The sequence below is a fragment of the Melitaea cinxia genome, chromosome 20, assembly GCF_905220565.1.
Source record: "Melitaea cinxia chromosome 20, ilMelCinx1.1, whole genome shotgun sequence".
NCBI lineage: Eukaryota > Metazoa > Arthropoda > Insecta > Lepidoptera > Nymphalidae > Melitaea > Melitaea cinxia.
Window position 1 is genome coordinate 13,665,576 of NC_059413.1, and position 23,917 is coordinate 13,689,492.

Sequence of the window (23,917 nt, forward strand, 5' to 3'; positions counted from 1 at the left end):
AGAGATTGTTTCGCTATCGTCAAAATCGAAATATATGTACGGAAATATAAAATCAGGTTTTTCTTTTATTACATTACATAATATTTATTTTCTTCATATCCCCAAATAAATTCTCTAATCACATAATCAATATTTTTACGTTATCATTACCAATGGCCAATATTCTTGACAAAATTTTGTAACACATACAAATAAAATATATTAATTTTATTACACTTATTATTTTGTATTTTCAGACATTAAAATATTCGACAGTTAGAGATTTTTTTTTTTTTGAAAGCCATTAAACCACCCTAAAGAACAAGAAGAAGATATTTTGACAAGGGTCAAGGAATAGATAAAGATAAATATAAAACACTAAAAAATAACCATCAGTTAAATGCAATGGTGGTGAATTTGAATTGAAAAAAAAATGTAAATAATATTTAGAAATGCAATATAAATACTGATATATCTGTCTTATGAAATATGAACAGTTACTATTACTGAACAAAGCGCTCAGAAAAAAACAATTTGAATGAATCATGATGGTCACTCCAACCTGATATCCACAATTTCACAGAGTATATTTTCTGACCTTTTTTATTTTGAATTAATAACCTCAGAGAAAATAAGATAAAATAATATATTTTTTAATTTTCTTGACGATTCTTGACGTTCACTATAAACGATTGACAGATCTTGGTGTAGTTTTTTTAGTCCCTATAATTTGATATAACTCTGTCCTGTGTGCATGCGAAAGAAGAAAATAGAAATAGATTTCAAAACATAAAAAAATTTAAGTACCAAGGGTTATCGTTCGTGTGAACATTTCTTAATAATTTAAACACTCAACGTATGCCTTAGAAATGTACTAATTGTGCGTCGTTTAAAGTAAAGAAACGTAAATAAATTATTGACTCGAATACTGTGCGAAAAATCTCATAAAGCTTAAAAACCGATGTCTTTGGTATATTTACTTTATGAAAAAAAAAAAAAAAAAAATAAGCAACCGCCGTCTCCTGCATAACTAAGTTAACTTCGTATTCTATATTCAAAATCACATATACTAATAACAGCCATTAAGGATATCGCACACTGTTGAATTTTTATTACCTGACAAAAAGTGTAATTAAAATTGTGCGCACGTTGTACATCAATTCAAGCTGGCAATCGAAAATAAGTCAACAGCGTGAGGGTAAAGTTTTAACTGTCAATATGGGGCGACGAACTAAGTCTTCCTGTACCGTCTCCGCTTACATCAACTGCGCTTATCAGTGTCGCCCGCAGAAAGTTCTGAAATATGAAATTCCTTCTCGCCTTCAATAATTTTCTCGTTTTCGGCGGCTTTGTCTGACGTTTTACCCAGAAAGACCTTCACGGCACCGACAGACATGAGGTAGAACCAGTACAGCTGCGGTAACAGCAGGATAGTGATGGAAATTTTACAGCCCGTTGGTAACGATTTTATTGCCTGGAAAGCAAAAATGGGATATTGAATTGCATGTAGACACATAAATCAACAATTAGACCGTCCGTCCTTATGATAACTTAAGAATTAAATAATATCTTCCGTTTCCGCCAGCAGCATGGCCAGCCCGTTGACGACGTAGGCGCGCGAGCGCTTGAGAGAGCGAGACGGAGACGGAGCGTGCGAGTGTGTGAGAGAGAGAGCGCGCACCTCGATGTAGGAGAGCCCCGCGGCGCGGCTGTAGAGCAGGCAGGCGTAGGGCAGCGCCAGCACGCGGCAGGCGAGGAAGGCCAGCAGCATGGCCAGCCCGTTGACGACGTAGGCGCGCGAGCGCTTGAGAGAGCGAGACGGAGACGGAGCGTGCGAGTGTGTGAGAGAGAGAGCGCGCACCTCGATGTAGGAGAGCCCCGCGGCGCGGCTGTAGAGCAGGCAGGCGTAGGGCAGCGCCAGCACGCGGCAGGCGAGGAAGGCCAGCAGCATGGCCAGCCCGTTGACGACGTAGGCGCGCGAGCGCTTGAGAGAGCGAGACGGAGACGGAGCGTGCGAGTGTGTGAGAGAGAGAGCGCGCACCTCGATGTAGGAGAGCCCCGCGGCGCGGCTGTAGAGCAGGCAGGCGTAGGGCAGCGCCAGCACGCGGCAGGCGAGGAAGGCCAGCAGCATGGCCAGCCCGTTGACGACGTAGGCGCGCGAGCGCTTGAGGCGCAGGCGCGACAGCACGCCGCGCAGCGACACCAGCGGCGTCGACAGCTCCATCAGGTACACGAAGCCGAAGGCGCAGTCGCCCAGCCCGCCGCGCAGGTACTGCACACACAGGGCGACGTCACTCGGAGGAAACCGGAAAATCCCGATTTTTTATGTCACTAGGTCGGCAAACAAGCGTACGGCTCACCTGATGGTCAGCGATCACCGTAGCTTATAGACACCTGCAACACCAGAAGCATCGCAAGCGCGTTGCCGACCCAATCCCCAATCCCCCCAGGAGCTCTGGTCACCTTAATTACCAACAGGAACACAATACTGCTTGAAAACAGTATTATTTTGCTGTGATCTTCTGTAAGGTCGAGGTACTATCCCAGTCGGGCTGCTCCATATTTTGAGCAGGAAATTCCTGCTGTGCCCTACCTTAGTTAAATCTCGATATTTTAACATTTGTCTCCACAAATGTATTATTAAGTTTTTTCGTCTTGTTCAAAATAAAATTCCATTCAATTTGAAAATAAGAAATCACTCACAACAATGAACAGGAATCCAAATCCACCGATGAACAGATGATGCATAAGAATGACCGGCTCATGTTTACAGTATGTCAAGAACGATGGCTTCTTCGTGACGGCCGCGTCTCCGGAGGACAGCGACGCCTCCAACTTGGATCCTTCTCTCCTCAGTCTCAGCTTTGTCTTGAAGTAATCTATGTTGGTTGTCATGTGCACATAAACCTGCAAAGAGGGATAAATGCATTTGAATTGACAAAATTCTACTAATCAGTACATTTCCTAAAGAAGTACAAAGCTAGTATCAAATAGATGCAAATTAAAAACCATTATCCTGACATAGAACCTTGAATAAATCTATATAAACGTATACTCTTCTGCTTGGAGTTAATACTCATCACGAGGACGAGGATCTCAATCTATTGAATCAGGTTTGGACCGATTCCGAAAATCTTGCCTATATGTATTTAAATATAATATTTTGAAAATTACAATATACTTTGTCTAAAACCTCACCACATATTACTTACTAATAGGAGAAAGGGAGTCAAAAAGTAGCTAGAAAACTTAAGGTGTTTTATGGACGACCCCTATCTGATTGAAACTACAAAGTTGCACTCACGATGTACATGGACCAGATGTCGTAGAAGAAGTAGGCAGCTCCGAACCAGGCGTAGGCCTCTGACATAAAATGCGACGAGCGCATGAAGTCTCGCGTGCAAGACCACGCGCAAACTATCGCGCCCGTCGCACATGAGAAAGCGGCCTGTACTGCCGACACTAACCTGTAAGAAGATATTGCATATTCAGAATCAAAATCAAAAATAACTGTACGGGTTAACGCACATTGAGCAATATGATTGTTTTGCTAATTAGTAACCTCTTTAATTTAGCTGATTTATTACGAAATTGTTATTTTACTAATGCAGATTTCTAATGAAATTGATATTTGTTTGCTACAAATGACGTCAAATAACGTCTGTACTTCTGTCTATATATACTCAAAATAATCTTATTAAATTTAATGTTTGATCGACTTTTATTGGGTTTGGTTTCCCTCATAACCTTCCCTCACATGTCATCTGTCACTCAACCATAGACTGTACCATACAGTTTTTTGGTCCTTCGAGCCGGATTGAACCAGCGACCTATGGATACAGTCCACGATAAGTCATTCTGAACCTGCAAGCTTTCTACAAGACAACAATCTTATTTCGAGGTTCCATACAGTTTTTTGGTCCTTCGAGATTATTTTCTACAAGACAACAGTCTTTCTTCGAGGATCATACAGTTTTTTGGTCCTTCGAAAACAGCCTTGCTGCTGAAAAATTGCGCACAGTCATTCTGAACCTGCAAGCTTTTTACAAGACAACAGTCTTTCTTCGAGGATCATACAGTTTTTTGGTCCTTCGAGGATTCGTACAGAGAATACAGCGTTGCTTGCAGCCTTGTTGACAAGATTCATAGAGTGTTTGATCGACTTTCATTGGGTTTGGTTTCCCTTATAACCTTTCCTCACATGTCATCTCATACTCAACCATAGACTGTACCATACAATAACTTTATTCGAATACCCTTTGAAACTACGTTTGAATCGTCATTTTACAAGTTAAAATTATAGTTCTCTTAAACTTTTAGTTGCATGAAGAATAGCCTGTAGAAGGTGGATCACCTCAAGGCAATTCTTCATGCCTTCATGCATTACCACTTAAAATCAAGTTCCGCCGTAAAATCGCCAGACCATTTGCTAGTTATACAATAAGGAAGCCCACTTGTTCGATATGTCCAGCACCTCGCCGCAGCTGAGCCGGTACTTGTGCCGGAAGCGCGCCCCGGCGCCGGTGAACAGCGCAGCCGCGTTGATCAGCTCGAACAGCGAAACGAAGTACACCAGCCCCAGGGCCGTCAGCGCTCCGCCGCGCTTCACTGAGATTCTGAAACAAATTTGTTCTTGGAAACATTTTCTTTCATTCATATTTTTTATACAACTAGGTCGGCAAACAAGCGTACGGCTCACCTGATGGTAAGCGGTAATTGTATTCTATAGTCTACAGCACCAGATCATAGCAAGTGCGTTGCCGACCCTACCCCTGACCCTTCCCAGGATCTGGACTTACAATAAATACTACAATCGCGTGACATTTATTGACATTAATTATTATTATTATTTTTAAAGTAAGCAACTTAATGTTCGAGTTATTTAGTTATTACTTATATGTAACCAGTACGGACTGGAAATCTATACAAATAAATAAAATTGGTGTTTACTTGTAATATTAAAATAACCTCTTTTTACTAAATTCATATGTATGTACGTATACACGGTACATATAGCAAAATAACATTGTTTAGAATTTTTGTCTATCTGTCTGTCTGTATGTTTGTTCCAGCTAATCTCTAAAATGGCTGGAACCGAAATTATACGTGAAAAAAAAAGAAGCTGTAGTAAGTACAGCTCATTATTAGGTAACTATAAACGGGCAAATTCGAAAAAAAAAAAATGTTGAGAGTACATGAGGAAATTAGCTATAATTATCCGACTTAACTGGAAAGCTCAAGTTACTCGGTCACTGACATGAAACTAACGTACACACAACGCTTAGGCTCTTCTTCCTTAAATTAACGCGGGTGAAGCCTCGGGGCACAGCTAGTAAAATATAAGGCAAAACTACTTAAAGGCATTTTTTCTCGTTTTTACGTAATGATTATAAATTATATCATAAATATTATTGAATGGTAACAGATTGTATTCAAACTAGCTACTGCCGCGACTTCGTCCGCGTTGAATAGTTACTTGAAACAAAAACCCGATTTTTAAACATTCTTCATTAGCGCTCCGCTCCTATTGATCTTAGCTTTGTGATAGCTTGGTGATATATAGCCTATAGCCTATAGCCTTCCTCGATAAATGGGCAATCTAACAATGAAAGAATTTTTCAAGTCGGACCAGTACCTAGTTCCTGAGATTAGCGCGTTCAAGCAAACAAACAATCAAACAAACTCTTCAGCTTTATAATATTAGTATAGATTAATCGAAAATAATTTACATAATTTGATAGCAACGTCAATGATTACATATTTCATTCTTATCTCATTTGTTTATAAAACAAACTGTACTATCATACATATATATACTGCTGACCTGGCGAACTTCGTACCACCTTATTAATCCTATTGTTTACGATTATTTATATATTATAGACATCGCAATAAAATATACGTTTTAAGTTGGACAAAGTTTCACGTGCAAAATTCCATAAAATCGGTCGAATCGTTTCGGCTTAGCTCGGACAAATATCGGGACACGAGATTTTTATATATAGATATAGTTAGGAATTATTTATTTAGTAGGGCATCCGTCAAAACAATTCGTATGTTCCTCAAGACACACAGCTAGTGTAGCTATATTTAATTTCATAATTTATTGTACACCACAAATACATTACAAACAAAGCTTCCACGTGGACATGATTTATACCAAAACTATCTGTAAATATTTAGTTCTTAAGTTGTGAATTGTAAATATGTATAATATTTTGTATAAATAAAATTATGTTTACACAGAAAAAAAAAAAAAAAAACAAAGCTTAAAGATAGTTAAATATCATGAAGTACAACGGGCGGACTTATGGCCAATTAGCTATTTCTTCAAAACAACCCAAACATAAAGGAAAAATTAATAACATGATTGGGTAGATGTATATTTTTATGAGTTTTGCTACTTAACATTTCTAACGATCAACGGTTTAATCGAACTATTGCCAATAGTCCACGTCATAAGCACTATTATATTCAGATTAATATTAATAAAAAGTATATAATTAAAAACGAATAACAAAAAAAAAATCGGCTAAATAAAAAAAACAGGAAATCTCTACGCAAAAAAATCGCTTCCAAAATAATATGATAATATGAAATTATTTGGCAACGTCGCAATTAGGTCAAGGATATCAGGGCGTTAAATGTCTGCATATCACTTGAATCGCAGCTGATACGTTCTAGATGTTTAAAAAATCAAAGCCAAAAGTTCACAGACTTAAACCCGAGAACATTACAAAAACTAAGCAATGAAAACAAAGATACTAATTACTACTGATAGTTTTTTTTTTTTTTTTTTTCGAGGAATAAATGCGGAGCTTTTTGCCTGTTGATCTTTCCAGAATCTACACTCTGAATCGGTGGAAGCTTCACATAAACAATTATTAATTTATTGACGTCTTAGCATAATTTGTGAAATGATTGAAGGAGTGCTTTTTAAGCATACTAAGAAATTGTTGACTAACCAAATTATAAGGAGTTTCTCAATTGGAATTTATTTTCTTATGAATGTTATTTTCCTGCTCTATAACGTAGCCCAACTGGGGAAGTACCTCGACCTTACAGAAGGTCACAGCTAAATAATACTGCTTTCAAGCAGTGTTGCGTTTCTGTTGGTAAGCAAGGTGACCAGAGCTCCTGGGAGAAATTAGGGGTAGGGTCGGCAACGCGCTTGAGATGCTTCTAGTGTTGCAGACGTCTACAAGCTACGGTAATCGCTAACCATCAGGTTAGAGGTAAGCTTGTTTGCCGACCAAGTTATATAAAAAAAAAATTACTGTATACAGATTTTGATGTTTTTTTAAAATCGAAATCTGGTATTTGTTATGTGGTCCCGATTTGTGGATAAAATTTCGATCTGACGAGTAATTTTTGAACTATCTCTAATAATGCGTGTTTCATTGATTATTTTTTTGACTACGTTTATTACTTTTCTATTTAAATTGAAGTCAATTTTTTTTTGTTTGCAAGCCAGCAATTTATTTGAATCTCAAATCTAAAAAAAATAAAATAAAAAAAACTAAGCATTATTATTTAAACCAAAGAGGCGTAGCAGATAGTAGTACACATTATAATGGACACATTATAGACTACTTGCTGACCCCGCAAACGTTGTTTTGCCGAATATATGTTATTAGCTCCCGAATCCCCCCGCTCCCTTATAACTTAGGTTATGAAAAATAGATGCCGCCGATTCTCATACCTACGCGATATGCACAAAAATCAGTCCAGCCGTTTCGGAGGATTATGTAAACTAACATTGTGACACAAGAATTTTATATATAAGAAATCGTAGCTTAATCCACCACGCCGCTCTAATGCGGGTTGGCGGCTTTAAATTCTCATAAATGAGAAAGCTATCTGACGATTAATCATTCATTTTTTAGATTTAGCAGTTTCGAATCTATTTTAATATCAAGCTTCATAGCACTTGCTTTGAGTTTCAATAGCTGTATATTATTAAGTCTACGTAAATTTAGACTTTCATAACAAACAATATATATCAAAAGAAGTAACAAAAATTTACAGGAACAAAATCAATATCAAACATTAATTTATTCAAATTAAAAAAAAAGTAAGCTTCAAAATTACTTTTCAATCGTCATTTTAGTCTTAATTCATTTATTATAGTTATAATTGAAGCTACTAAAATTCGTAATTAGATCCTGCAGAGAAGAATCAGCAGAGTTACACTTTTAAAGAATCTGCTTTTTTTATAAATAAACTAGCGGACCCGTCCCGGCTTCGCGCGGTTGCAAAAACTATCAGTGTTCATCTACTACGAGTATATTATGTATGTATTATACATATAAACCTTTCTCTGGAATCACTCTATCTTTTAAGGAAAACCGCATCAAAATCCATTGTGTACTTTTAAAGATCTAAGCATACAGACAGCGGGAAGCGACTTTGTTTTATATTATGTAATGATATACGAGTAGGTCAGTAAGAGGCCATTTGAACATTCATTCAATTACGTCAACTAAACTTCGTTTTTAGTGTATCGGTGATAGCGTGATCATGTCATAAATAGTATATGAATAAGGTTTCAATATGAATAATCAATATAGGAGTGACACTAACTTCTACTATATCTGCTGTTAATATATTGCATTTAAATCAAGTTTGAATAAAACAATTTGCAACGATCGCGCGGTCATCGCACAATCAGTAATTTAACGTAGGACAATTTTGTTATGCATTTACATTGTTCGCTTACCGCTTTTTCTAACTCAGTTATTGCATTGGAAAAGGAACAAAAAATACATAATAACTGGTAGTTATATTTTATTAATTAATCGATAAAGCTTGTTTATTTTTGTTAATTTGCAATTAGACAGCAATAATTATTGCTATCGCTCGGCTATTGCTCGGCAATTTATATAACTTACTACAAACTATTCTCAACTAAGACCTAGCGTATGACATTATCTAGTAATAGTATAGATGGGTTCGAGGCTAAAGGTGACTACACTTCCTCTCCGAGTGATGTCACACCAACGAATGACGTAGAGTAATTTTATGGTTAACGTAACAAGAAAAGCGCCGGAGGTGATTTTATCTGCGCCCCATTACACCAGTGTAAACAGTTAGATGATTAATGCGTTCGTGTAATGAAATTCGTGTTTAACGAACTTGACTGGATATAATTTTAGACACACACGTATCTTGCTTTTATACTTCGAGAAAAAAAAACATTGTATAGTAGCAGTTAAAAGCCGAATCTAAATTAAACGTGACCACATGATAAACATCGGCTTTCGATTAAATTAAAAATTATCAAAATCGATACACCCAGTAAAAAGTTATGCAGATTTTCGAGTTTTCCTCGATTTCTCTGGGATCCCTTCATCAGACCCTAGTTTCCTTATCGCGGTACCACACCAGGGATATCTCTTTTCCAACAAAGAAAGAATTATCCAAATCGGTTCATAAACGACGAAATTATCCCCGAACATACATAATATATATATATATATATATATACGGTCGAATTGAGTAACCTCCTCTTTTTTGAAGTCGTTAAAATGAAAAACACATATCTAATGTAGATTGTTATTATTCGACAATAGAATTGTGGTCACAGCACTGGCTGTTGCGCTAACGCTCCTGTGTTCCATCCTCGCTCATGACATATATTTGTACCTATACGCTCAGTGTCAGAGTCATGTGTTATCAAACCACCACCGCAGGATTTGAGTCTTATGATAGCCGTTATGCTCAAGGTGCTTATCACTATAGAGATGAAGAATTAGTTCGGTTACAATCGATAAAAACAAAAGTTAGTAAACTAAAACTTTTACCACTAGAAAGCTATCCAGAAGTAAAATAGGCTATAAAACTTAACGCTAAGATTCTTAGAACGAAAGAAGAAACACAAACCAATGTAATGAGCACTGAAACGATTCGTCTGAAACCGTGAAGAACGTCTAGTTTATCCATATCGACGAGTTAAACAGCATTACAAGGAGAAGAGGCTAGAGATAAGCACAAATAAGTAGGCCGCATGAATTGGGTTATTTTTTGTTCTATACAAGAAGATATTAATTCTAAAATGAAGATAAAAATTGTAATTATATTTTTATTCGAAAATATCAACGCATGTCTAATTGTCTAGTCTATGGACCAAAGTTATTCAATAATTTGTAGTACTAAGCGAACCCTCTAATAAAGTCTAATACATAAAATAAAAATTAAAAGAGAATAGATTTTAAAATATGTGATCATTATAAATACTTTTGTGGTGTCAATATAAAAAAGTGGAATCTTCGTAGATGTCATAGCCTGTTTAAATACATTTTTTTCAAGTTTAATTTAAAATTAAAAAATATGATTGTGCGTAAAAAAGAAACACTAATCCAAGGTCAATGATTAACAATACAAAGTTCTTGTTGAAAAACCCCTATATAAGCACTGTACCATGACATAGATGCGGTTGGTGGATGTACTCCGTGGAGTCGAGTGTTAGCTTGTGTGGAGTGTGGAGCAGGTGTGACGCAAGCCAACGGTTATCATGTAAGATGAAGTAGAACAGAAGAATACCACACTTAGGATGGGGAACCAACGAACGCGACAACACTGCCATTTATAACTCCTTTCAGACATGAGTTACACTCTGGTGAGACACTCTGGTCACCTTACTCGCCACGGGAACACAACAAATCTTCTGTAAGGTCGAGGTACTTCCCCAGTCGAACTGTTCCAGATTTTGAGCAGGATATTTCCTACTGTGCCCCCTACCTCAGTTAGTGAAGTTAGAAAGTGTCCATAGTCTTCGGCAACCGCTTACCATCAGGCGGATCGTAGACTTGTTTTCCCCCTTTTATATAAAAACTAATAGTTCTTGGCTAAAAACATCAGCCTATGATTTATAGGTGTGGAGCACAAATCATAAAAGTCATTGTGGGTGAAACTACGTGGGTTGTCTAGTAAAACATTTTGAGAAATTGTTAAATTTGAAAAAGAGAAAGTTCGTAATTTATTCTTTATCTTTACTGATTACCAGCTAACTAGTTTATTTGCATATTTGATTGAATATTTAAATTTTATGTTACCAGTTCTTTGGTAAAAACATCCGTTGCAATATGGGTCGTTTACATTAATCGAATGAAATTGCCACTTTTTCAATAATATATCAATTATTTTTCAATAATATATATAATCCTCGTTTCATTAATATTGGGCAACCTATAATGTTTACAATTACATATTTATGTAAACTATGTATGTATGTTGGAAATTCCAGATATTTAAGATTGGTGTAACGCCAAAGAGTGAGCAGATGAGTAGAATGAAAATCTTCCTTACATACGTTTTTAAGATGGTTGTAGGCTAAAATATAATGAATTAGCTAAGAACCATCAGTTGTAGCGCAGCGCCAGATTTCGGAACATATCACGAATTAGCAACTTTTTTGAAGTAGAACTTCTTTACGCACGCTTGACTTGGGGAGTAAGCTGGTGAATGAGTGACAAGAGCGTTACGAAAAGTGTGATCGGGCGAGGCGAACGGAAGTTGAGAGGAAGGTGTACGTTAGTGAAGATAGAAAGAGAGAGTTACGTTTCGTAAGTTTTACTTTAGTCATGTGATTTAAAGCAAACTTGAACTTTTTTTATATACAGTATTTTCTTCATTTTTTTTTAAATACCTATCATAATAAATATATTTACATATATACGATCTTTGATAACATAATTTTATTTGCACACAATCAATTCTTTTTTTTTTTTTTTTTGGTGTCGCAGGGGAACCCATTTACGGGTGATATCCAGGACGCCCGGGTAGGCAATCCTAGACCGTATGTCGGCTTCAGCATTTGGGGGTGCAGTACCGAACAAGCCCCTGCGGGAGCCTTCAGCCGCTTTAATTGGAGAGTCCTAGATCTGCAGGCAACAGGATCTCTCCAGCGACCGGCTGACCTCGGCGACACAATCAATTCTTAAAATATACTTGACCAAAGAATATAGTTAAAATTATATGTATATCGTTTTATTCGGAATATAATAACGGACCTAAGTACCTAACCCTCTTTTGTTTCCCTAGTTGCAACAATCCTACTCATCAAGCCCTGTTGCATGTAACATTTGGCAACTATAAAAGGGGAACAGCAATCTTAAATGGCAACAAACTGAACATCGAAGATCAAAGTCCAAAATTTAGTTTTATAACAAATGCGTTGGTGTAAAAAGGTATGACTCTGGTAAATCTTATTCAAGAACATGAGGAAAAAAACGACCATTCACGATGTGGTTGTTTCATTAGAAATTGTGAAAAGGCGAAAAACTATATTTCCAGTATAAATTGAAATAAAAAGGTAACTAAACATTATATTTGTCAGATCGATCACATTTAATATTAAAACTTTACCTTCTTTAAATTTCGTGTTTACTAAATGTCTTGGAAAATAAGGCACGACAGCTAATACATGTATAGCTTAAGGTTACCAAAGAAAAATTAGGTAAATAGACAAAAACGTATAATAAGCAGACCATTCCAAGCATTGCAGGCTTTTAGGTAATCAAAATACTGGAAAAAAATGTGCGGATTGGTTAACACTTTTTATGGATAAACCAAAACTTCTGCTGGCTACTACATTTATAGTTTTATACCAAACCTCACCTGTCTTCCGGGTTGAGTCCGATGACGAGGTTGATGGCCGTCAGGAGCGCTCCCAGATTTAACGTGATCAACACGCCCATTAGCGTGCGGTAGTATCGCGCCTACAACAAAAATTCATATTATTTATAATGTTACTATTTGACTCGACAGACGTCCTGCCTTCCAAATTGTCAAGTGCGTAAGGTTAAAATAATAGTTACGTTTTCTAAAATGTTCCAATTTACTACGAGATTTTTCTAGAATTTTTTATTGCGTAAGAATTTAAGCCTTGTACAAAGTTTTAGAAAATAAAAAAAGAAATCGGTTCTCTGGTTAAACTTCTTTACCATGTAGTATAAAGATTGGAGCCCTATCTCTACACTGCTCCACTGTCTCCACTGCAAGTGGTAATCCCCTATGACGTTCATTATAAGGTGTTTATGACAACCGTAATGCCTTATTACTTCTTAACGAACTTTATACTGTTAGACGCAAGTTAAACAACAAATATAATAAAAAATACGTCAATTAAATATTTTATCAACAACATTATTTGTGTTTGCGGACAAACGAAAAACAAACCGACTTCAAAGTTCATCGACAATAGTAATACAACGTAGGTACATGAAAAAATAGTCAAGTACGCGTACGCATTTATTAGTAATAACTGAAAAAGTACTAATCAGAATTCGATCAAATTTAAATAAGACTACATGACAAGTACCAGCGTTCGAGAAAAAAAAGAATCGTCAAAGTCGATAAACCCTGTAAAAAGTTATAGGCTAACATATAAAAAGTTAAATTGAGAACATCTTCCTTGTTTTGTAGTCTCTTCAAAAATGAGTTAAGCCCAAGTATTCAGCTATATATTTGTTCCCCCTTTTCAAATTCTGCTTTACTTTGAATTGACGTTGATATCAGTTTGGTTAGAATAACTGTAAATTGGAATATACAGTTGGACTAAACGTCCTTGGTGGTTCAACTCGCGATCAATCATAATACGTTATTCATCACATTTTTATGACGTAACAGACACTCCGTCAAGCTAGTACTCTGATTTAAACAAATAGGTATAACTTGTCCATTCCATTCGACTTACTTTATTTTATTTATTTTATTATCAATAAACAAATATAATTATACAAATTCATTATTACAAGCAGAAAAAGAAAATCACTAAGGTTTATACAAGGCAACAAGACTTGGTCTACAAAAAAAAAAAAAAAAAATTAAAAAACAATTTCAGTAACTGTTTCAATTTCTATCAATCCAAAAAAAAAATGTTTGACAATATTTTTTAATTTTGTTTTATTATGATTTGGCATTGAAAAATACATACAATCCTAAATTTTCACCCTTCTCCCACCAACCTCTATTTTTTAATAGCGTTTAGCGGCAAGACAATGTGGACAAATTGGAGTCTCTTTGTAATATTAAAATAACCGCTTTTTACTAAATGCATATGGATGTATATACGGTACATATACCAAATTAACATTTTATAAAAAATTTATCTGTCTGTTTGTTTGTTCCGGCTAATCTCTGAAACGGCTGGACCGATTTTTACGGGACTTTCACTGGCAGATTAGCTGACGTAGTAAGGAGTATCTTAGGCTACTTTTATTTTAGAAATTTAATTATTATATGACTGCAAACTGAAAAATAGCTTTTTGTTAAAAACCACTTGGACGAAGTCGCGGGCACAGCTAGTTATAATATACATTTATTTTTATACTTGAGTTGCGTCACTGATAAAATGCCTGTAGATTAATTATCTTCTAAAGGATTTCAAGGTAAACGAGCTTCTTTTAATCATAATAACCCAGTTTACACACTTAATAATGTTTAAAAAATACAGGCAAAATTGTTTAGCTTACTTTTAACCCATTAAACGTTTGGATAAAATTTCAAATCAAAAACAAGTCTACCGTAAGATAGATGGTGAGCACTTACTATAGCCTATTGATGCCCAGAATATCAGGAACATCACAGGCGTATTGCCGCACAAGTTTAGTGCTATAGATTGTTACATTGTACAGTAACTATTGTAATAACTTACTAATAAAACTAATAAGATTTAAATTAATAAAGCTATGTACCTACATAACACAGCATGACAACAGTAACAAAATTAACAATTTATAAATTGTAAAAAAAATAATAATAATAAAATTATTTTGTTTAGCTGATAATATTAGTTTTTAGTCTTTTTCTTCTTTTTTTTTTGTTTTCCTAAGCTGACACGATAATTATTGTGCCTACCTTAAGAAGCTACAGATTAATAATTTATTGTATACTATTCATTCGTTGACTCAGTTTTTTTTGTATAATACATTTTACCATGTATTATGTTTCATATTATTTACATCTTTAATATTTACTTAACTGTTAATAACAAATATTCTTACCATTGTACTTCTTTTAAATAACCAATATTAAATATTTCCATGCGTTTTTTTACTTTTGACAACACTCATAACTTTTTACTAGGTCTAATGAGTTTGTTAATTCTGTTTCTTAATCAAAAGCTAGTGCTTTTCACGTGGTCCCATTTAAAATTAATTGAAATCTGATGAGTACTTTTAGAATTATCGTGTCTTTAACTAAATATTTATTAGACTACATACATTGTATAAATAGTCAATGAAAATTGAATTTTTCTTTTCATTTACAAGTAAACAATTTTCTTATCTCTAGTATAAAAATATATACTGATTATACAAGAGCAAGATAATCTTGTATAACCAATAAAACAAGTTTACACAAAAATATCACACATTATTGTTTCAGTTGATATTTAAGAGATTACTTTTGCGATAAGGCCATAATTATGATGTACATTCCTTATCTTATTAATTTTGATCTAGCGGGTACATCATTCCATAGCTTAATTGGCTAACTTTATCAACGCAAATAGCACCCAAAACAATTATTGTTAGAATTTTTGTTTGTGCGTTTGTGCATGCTAATCTCAGAAACGTCTTATCTTAAACTCTCTAGCTTCACTTAACATTTAGTGTTTGTTTCATGTCAATCGGTTCATAAACAAAAAAGTTATGACAATTTAAGAATCACTTTACATGTAAATACCCAAAACGTGGACGACGAAGTCACAGGCACAGCTAGTGTTATAATATTTATATTTTATAAGGTTAAGGTACTTCCCCAGTCGGGGCGCTTCAGATTTTGAACAGAACATTTCTTGCTGTGTCCTACCTCACTTAAATCAACTACATTACAACTACACAACTACTACAACTACACAAAGACATTCTCATTTTGAAATACTATTCATACAGATGTAAGGATAGTATTCTATATCTGTATATAAAGCTACATACATTATCAAAGTAATATGTTATTGTAAAGAATTAATAATATCCTTGCCAATTATGAGTTTAAGTATCAATGAAATAAGTTTCATCAAATTGTATACCTCAAATATTTACAAGAAATGAATTCATCCTTGATAATAACTACCTAACACGCTTGCAATTAATATTATTCGAAAATTCCATAACACTGTCAATTATTCTAAATTATGTTCTAATTCTAAATTCCGTTGATTTACATTAATTCACAGAAATGAGGTGTTAATTAAAAAAAACCGAGTGCGCTTTAGACCACACGACTGAAGTAAAACTGCTTTAGCTCCGTCTAATTTATAGCTCTCTCTCAACTTTCATTCGTATAGCCCGATCACACTTTTCGTAACGCTCTCGTCACGCATTCACCAGCTTACTCCCCAAGTCAAGACTGCGTAAAGAAGTTCTACTTCAAAAACCTTTTTGTAAAAATATTTCCTACATACTGAATTTCGAATAGCGATAAAATCTCTTCGAAACATAACGTTAATTTAGATTTTATATATTCCTTATTACAAAGAGTTATTTAAACGCAACTATTCTGACAGTCAAAAGTTAGAATTTTATTATGATGCAAATAAAATGGTAAATGAGGAATGGCGTATCCGGAACATGAAATAATTATATAAAATATTCTTAATATTATCAGATATTCACGTAACATATATTAAATCTGCTTTATAACTAATTAGAAACTGCGGATCAAATTACCTTTGTAAATGTTGGCTCCATTTTCATTTTTTTTTTCACTTCATTAATTTTTATTAAAACATATTAGTGTCTATAAAATTTAATAAAGATGTGAAAAATGCAATAAGCAATTATTATTGCCGGAAATTGTTCTATGAGGAGATATCACCGCAGTGAAAAAAATTGACAAGTTGAAGGTTGTTTATGTCAAAAACATAATTTGGCATGAGAACATGTAATACAAGATTAAAAAATTAAAATAAACAGCTTTTTTGGTTTTTCCATTTATTTTTATCTTTTATTTGTGGTAATTTTATGATGAAACTTCATTGTTTTTTTTAAATATATCTGTGTTGTAATAATTATTTTGTTTCTCAAATAAAATAAAGTAAAACATGAACCTCTACGTATGATTTAAATTATGCCATTTAAAATTATATTAATGTATTACTGACTTGGTATGAATGCCACGTAAATTTTACGGTAACCTAAATACATTTTGAGACACAAAATCTTACGTTTAACTTTAACAAATACACATGACATGAACCAATTTCAAACAAAACATACCCTCTCGCTTGTCACATTTGATTTGTAAATATAAATTAAAGGTAAAATAATTTCTTCTTGTATGAGTTTTTATGGATATGTTAGTTGTACACAAAGCAAAAATAATTAAGATGGACCCTAATATTTCGGTAAGAAATATTTCGATAATATTCTTTGTGCATTACAGTTATTATATATTTGGAAACATGAAATAAGTAATAGTAGTTGTAGAAGTAATATAATATTAATTGTTTTTGTTTAACCTTTTTAGTATAAGGTGCTAATTATTAATATTATTCTAGGATATCAAAAGGCATAACAGTTTTACAAGTCCGAATACACGACGAGCACCAATATCAAAGAGGGTAGGACGAGAACGTTGTCATAGTTATCATGCACAGGACAGCTTCAAAAAACCAGATCCTCCAATACAACCTCCAAAAGTAAGCTATCTAAAATATAATTGAATTATTAAATAGAATTCTTGATACAAAGTTATATGTTCGTGCTTTTCATATGAAAGTGAACGTTACCATACCATGTCTATATTGACATTTTTTGATGCGTTCAGAAATGAAGAAAAGGATTTAAAACTTTATCACTAACTAAATGTTTAAATAATAATATTAAATAATAAAATCTAACTGTAAATAAATAATAATTGGAAAAAGTACTTGTCTTTACCATATTGACAGAACCACCTTATCTTTAGCAAGTCATTTATAATCAGTAAATGCAGTCGCTGTAGGCATTACCAATTAAGGAGTTTGCTCGTTTTCCCAACCGTCCTCCCTTCGAACCTTAGCAGCTCTCAATATTATTTTCCAAAAAATCATTTAGTTATATTCAAATGATTTCATTGCAATATTTAGTGTAAATATTATAATTTCTTCTTATATTTAAACGTGAGTTAGAATTTGTTAATAGTTTTTGCTAATGTCAATATAGGTCAGACTAGTACTGGCGTATAGGTTATGTTTCCAGTGAAATTATTCGAATAAACCACAGTGTGTACCGTTTTGTTTGTAAATGCGCGTATTTTCGTTTACAGATGTCGTTTAGAGTGGTTCGTAGTTCGAAATTCCGCCACGTTTATGGGCAGGCCCTGAAAAGGGAACAGTGTTATGATAACATCAGAGTGTCCAAGAGTTCGTGGGACTCTACGTTTTGTGCAGTGAACCCCAAGTTCCTGGCCATCATCGTCGAGTCGGCCGGTGGAGGAGCCTTCATAGTCCTACCTCATAATAAGGTGAGTTTCATTTATAGAGGCATTAAATAAGTTTTTTTTAAAATATATTATGGATATAGGACTTAGTAATAAATAACATAACTTTATAAAGGATTTGAATAATTCGACAATATTTATGTGAATATATTTTTAAATTTATTTCAGACATTTATAACAGAATCCTAGAAATATCTAGTTTAAAGTTTATTTATAAGTAGGTACAAATGATTTAGCTGCATTGTGTATTGCTCAGAATTAAATAGAAATATTTTGATTCATGAAAATATAATTTTTTTTTTTTTAATGTCTATTAGTATAAAACTAACTTCAGATCATACAAAAATCATACATTATCTCTTATTAGATTTTAATAAAAAGAATCTATTTTAAACATAATTTCTAAATAAAACACTCATATACATATTTCTTTTCGTATTCTATATCTGATTGTTAGCCCTATTAATTTATTATAATTTTAATTAAAATAGTTAAATAAATAGTTCAATAATAGCTTGTAATCTTAATGTAAATAATATACGTCTAATTTTTGCAACAAATTAATTATCTTGATAAAAATATTCATTATTATGTTAATTTGGAATAGAAATATATATTCCGTTATAAATCCTTTTTTTTGGTCAATTTTGCACACAGTTTAAAAGTAAATTTTATTTTCTAAAATATGAAATGTATTAAACATACATTATTATTCTGGGCTTAATGGCTCTCAGTTGTGCCAGGGGGCACTGTCGATTTCGCCAATGTCACGTGGGATAGAAAAGACACAAAGGAGAATGATCAGTGTGGTTGAGATTGTAAGCTACATTGATTATTGCAGACATAAAAAAAATTGTCAATTTTGTTGTTAAATATACATTAAATATATTCTGTTAATTGTGTCGTGGATTGTGTCCAAACTGCTGTCAAAATAAATTTAATTCAAGGGTGATTTATAAAGGGGTATATTTTATATCACAACATTTCAAGTTAATAATGAATACAGTTATATATGAGGATAAATTAGTCTTAGTGTCACTAGTGTTGAGAATTTCATTGAATAGTCAATTAGAATGCAGCAAGTTTATTTATATTTTTATATTATTTAATAACAGTATTAATATAAGGTATAAAGTGTGACATAATTCAATTAATACATTAAAAAAATATATTTAAATTTTATTAATATCTTTATTTACTTGTTATAAATACTGCTGGTTAAACTTATAAATATATGTCTAACATTCAATCTACTGGTATGACTAATATGTAATCACTGTAAAATTTTTGGAAATGTAAATAATAATTTTGCATAATAGCCACGATTAAGCCTGTAACATTCCACTGCTGGGTACAGACCTATTTCTCCATATAGGAGAATAATTGGTGCTTTATTTTCCACTGCTCGACTGCGGGTTGGTGGATATGTTCCCCACTATGAGTAAAGATCGTTATCAGGTATTTATGATAACGATTGGGACCGTGACTCTCCAAGGCACGGCAGGGAGACCCACAAGGGCAGACATCAAAACAGGAAAGAAATATTTGTACAAATACAAATACTGTCGGTGTTTTAGGCGACTACATGCACTACTACACCAAAGCGGTCGTTAGGTTAGGTCATTCAGGTTTTATTTATAAAAAAACGTTTTTTAATATTATAAAGGTATATGTTGTATTAAGTATTTTCTTTAATTACTTTCTTATAAGAAATAAGAGTTCCTCTAATAGCCATTTTCAATAACCTGTCTCATCATTACAGCCTATACAGTCCACTGCTGGACATAGGCCTCCACAAGTTTACGTCAAAAATAACGTGAACTCATGTGTTTTGCCCATAGTCACCACGCTGGGCAGGCGGGTTGGTGACCGCAGTACTGGCTTTGTCGCACCAAAAGCGCTGCTGCCCGTCTTCGGCCTGTGTATTTCAAAGCCAGCAGTTGGATGGTTATCCCGCCATCGGTCGGCTTCTTAAGTTCCAAGATGGTTGTGGAACCTTGTTATCCCTTAGTCGCCTCTTACGACACCCATGGGAAGAGAGGGGGTGGCTAAATTCTTTAGTGCCGTAGCCACACAGCACAACAATAACCTGTCTATTTGAGGTTATGCCTACAATAGATAGATTTAAGATTTTTGCCACAATTATTATGGAGCTTATGTCAAAAATTCTATCTACAGATAAATGAGTAAATTCAGAGGTAGATAGAGTATTGAAACTGGTTGTTCAAGTAAATTATATGTTAATTTTTACATTTCTAAGAAATATTATTATGAATGTTGTCTTTTTTTACCTTAATTAAAAAGAAAATTATATTTTGCGATTAAGATAACCACTTGCTAAGCTACAATTGAGCAGAATTCAATTATTTAAAATATAACTGTAAATGTAGGAAAGGTATTTATTAGCTAGGCATTATTGCTATGTGACATAAAATTTGTAAAAAAATATATATTTTGGGAGTGTTTTTAGAAATCTAAAAAAAAATATCAGTGTCATCTTTTGCTACTTTCTTCAAAGAAATATGAAAGGTTTCCCTCAGAGGCCTATCAGTGGGAGGTTATAGTACAGTACATACATTAATCTTCTAAATACTTTATTGCACTTAAAAATACATATAGAAACATGACACAATAATAAGGTTTTGCATGCTAATTTTATAATAATACTAGCTGACCCCGCAAACGTTGTTTTGCCATATAGGTTATTAACCCCCCTTAATCCCCCCCCCCCTTATAACTTCGGGGTATGAAAAATAGATGTTGTTTGATTCTCAGACCTACCCAATATGCACACAAAATTTAATGAGAATCGGTCAAGTCGTTTCGGAGGAGTTTAACTACAAACACTGCGACACGAGAATTTTATATATTAGATTTCACTGATTACAATGAAACAACTTTTTCGGATTTTGATGATCATGGTTACGGGAGGACTCCTCCCGTGAACATGGTTACTGAAAAGTATCCGAAATGTCGGGCATTTAAAAAAATAAACTGCGATAAACTCCGAAAAAGTAGTTTCATTATAATATATCTATTATGTTACATTTTAAATATTTTCTTCCTCTTATCTAATCAACCATAGTATTTAATAAATATTCCAGTCGTATGTTTACTAACAAATATCATGACAGTTTTTTAAGTAACAGATACATAAACTTTAAGGCCAGTTTCGCTAGTTGAGCATAAAGTTTATGTTGCAAATAAGTTACGATTAGACTTTAACAGTAGGAGGTCAAATATGTAATAATTAAGACTTGTTTCACCTCAGTTAATAAACTACAGTTTTAAATTCATGCATTTAGAAATATCCCATAAACTCAGTGAAATTCGATGCTGAAAAGAATAATACATTAAAAAGTTTTATCTGTCGCATATCGTCATCCGTCAAATAGCGTTATCCACAACGAGTGGAACAGGCTTTTTACAAGTAACTATATTTAATAATATAATTTTTATTTGAAATTACATAAATACTTTGAAAAGAAAAATTATAAATTATTCTCCATGTTTTCATGAGTTAATTTAATGTTTTTCTTCTTTTAGAACTGATGAGACTTAAAAAAACATTTTTTTTTAAGTAGGTTAATCCATTTATTATAAATAAAATGCTTATTTTTTTATAATTTTCTTTCATTACTACTGCTAGATATTTTAAAAAAAAAATTATCAATATGCAGAAATTTTACTTCAATTTGTTAACTTACTAGCTATATTTCAGACACTGATATTTTGTAGCCTATCCTTCCTTGATAACCAAGCTCTCTTATCAAGACAACTCTTAAAATTATGCCTATTAGTTCTGTATACATATGTATTTACTGACAAGCTTTTCTGGTTTTTTCTATTACTAACTGTGCCCTGCGATTTCACAAGGTTATTTTGTGGGGAAAAAAGCCTATAGCCTTCCTCGGTAAATGGGCTATCCAACACAAAAATCATTTTTCAATAAATTCGAACCAGTACCTGCTAAGACTAGCGATTTTAAACAAACAAACTTTTTAGCTTTATAATCTATAATATAAAAATGAGTCGCTAAATGTGTTGCTAAGCGCAAAACTCGAGAACGGTTGGACCGATTTCGCTAATTCTTTTTTTTAAATATTCCTTGAAGTACGGGGATGGTTCTTACGGAGAGAAAAATTAAAAAAAAATTTAAATTTCCTGAAAAAGTCTAAAAACAACACTTTTCTATACTCCCATACAAAAGATTTGTGATAATACTTAAAAGTCACTGTTAGGCGATACGAAGTTCGCCGGGTCAGCTAGTATTAGTATAGATAAGAAAAATATTTACAGTCAGTATATGCAATCTTGGACAAACTAAAAAAGAAAAAAACAACGAGTGTGCCTTATATCTCCCTCTCAATTTCCGTTCGCCTCGCCCGATCACACTTTTCGTAACGCTCTTGTCACGCATTCACCAGCTTACTCCCCAAGTCAAGCGTGCGTAAAGAAGTCTTACTTCAAAAAAGTTGCTAACTCGTGATATGTTCCGAAATCTGGCGCTGCGCTACAACTGATGGTTCTTAGCTAATTCACTATATTTTAGCCTACAACCTCTACCATCTTAAAAACGTATAGAAGGAAGATTTTCATTCAACTCATTTGCTCACTCTTTGGCGTTACACCAATCTTAAATATCTGGAATTTCGAACAAATACCACGCGTAAACTGTGTATGTGTAAAAACTACTTTAAATAAGTTATGTATTTTAGATACATAACATCAGTATCTGTTTGTTTATTCAATAAGTATATAAAACTTTATTTGCTGTAATTGTTTGTGTGCGACGTTAAATCAAACAGGACACAGTCCAAGTAATTTTATTGTAAATAATATAATCGTTAGCATCTTGGTAACAAATCAAATTAGAAACTCGCCTCAGTTCCGTATCTCGCTGAAATTATTATAACTGTTATACATAATTATAATAACAGATTAGTTACAGTCTCTGAAGTGTATTAAATTATTTTAATCACTTATGTAGTTAAACAAGTTTTCTTTCTTTCTGTCTAGTTATTTTAAAATTAAATAACGGTAGCTAAATTGATATTATTATTTTTTATTATTTTTACAATTTTGTTGTTACGTGGGCGATAAATTGCTTAAATTGCCGTGATTAAATCATAAATTGAGTAATCTTTGCCACGCTATTATCCAATTATTTTTCTATTTATTTATTATTATTTCTTAGGTGAATCTGTTGTTATTAATACTTATAATAAATAAAAAAATATGTAACCAATTACAGATTCAGACAGGTATTTAGCTTTTTGATCTTTTAACTATCTATCTATTTATTTATTGGTTCATCCACAGAATACATATAAAATATTATACTGAACCATTATTAAATTGTTATCTAATATGTATCCCATTACGGAGTACGCAACATTCTACAATATGATAATGTCACTAAAGCAAGTATGTTTAAAATTATTGTACATCGGATAATGTACTACTTATTAACAATAATATTCATTTAAAAAATCGTTAATCAAATTTATAA

General features: G+C 33.4%; 2 protein-coding genes across 2 annotated transcripts in view; one reads left to right on the top strand and one right to left on the bottom strand.

The window, feature by feature from the left end:
- Positions 1-517: 517 nt before the first annotated feature.
- On the bottom strand, positions 518-16,673 carry LOC123663302 (TLC domain-containing protein 3A). The gene is made up of 7 exons (XM_045597991.1): positions 16,653-16,673; positions 12,598-12,698; positions 4,434-4,595; positions 3,284-3,446; positions 2,683-2,886; positions 2,021-2,251; positions 518-1,453 (listed from the first exon to the last, which is right to left on the bottom strand). Exons 1-7 carry the CDS (start codon positions 16,671-16,673, stop codon positions 1,241-1,243), a joined length of 1,095 nt encoding a protein of 364 aa, XP_045453947.1. The 3' UTR covers positions 518-1,240.
- A 1,489-nt stretch (positions 16,674-18,162) lies between these two features.
- LOC123663543 (coronin-6) overlaps positions 18,163-23,917 on the top strand; it is a 47,455-nt gene continuing 41,700 nt past the window's right edge. Inside the window, exon 1 of the mRNA XM_045598219.1 lies at positions 18,163-18,429. Coding sequence (XP_045454175.1) covers positions 18,232-18,429 — 198 coding nt within the window. The 5' untranslated portion in view covers positions 18,163-18,231. The remainder of the gene's footprint in view (positions 18,430-23,917) is intronic.

Bases quoted from the DNA above. Each gene is read 5' to 3' on its own strand.
- LOC123663302 (XM_045597991.1), bottom strand. From the start codon at position 16,673: ATGGAGCCAACATTTACAAAG. The intron at 12,699-16,652 runs GTAATTTGATCC...TTTTTGTTGTAG, and splicing joins TGGAGCCAACATTTACAAAG to GCGCGATACTACCGCACGCT. The intron at 4,596-12,597 runs GTGAGGTTTGGT...AATTTGTTTCAG, and splicing joins GGACTCAACCCGGAAGACAG to AATCTCAGTGAAGCGCGGCG.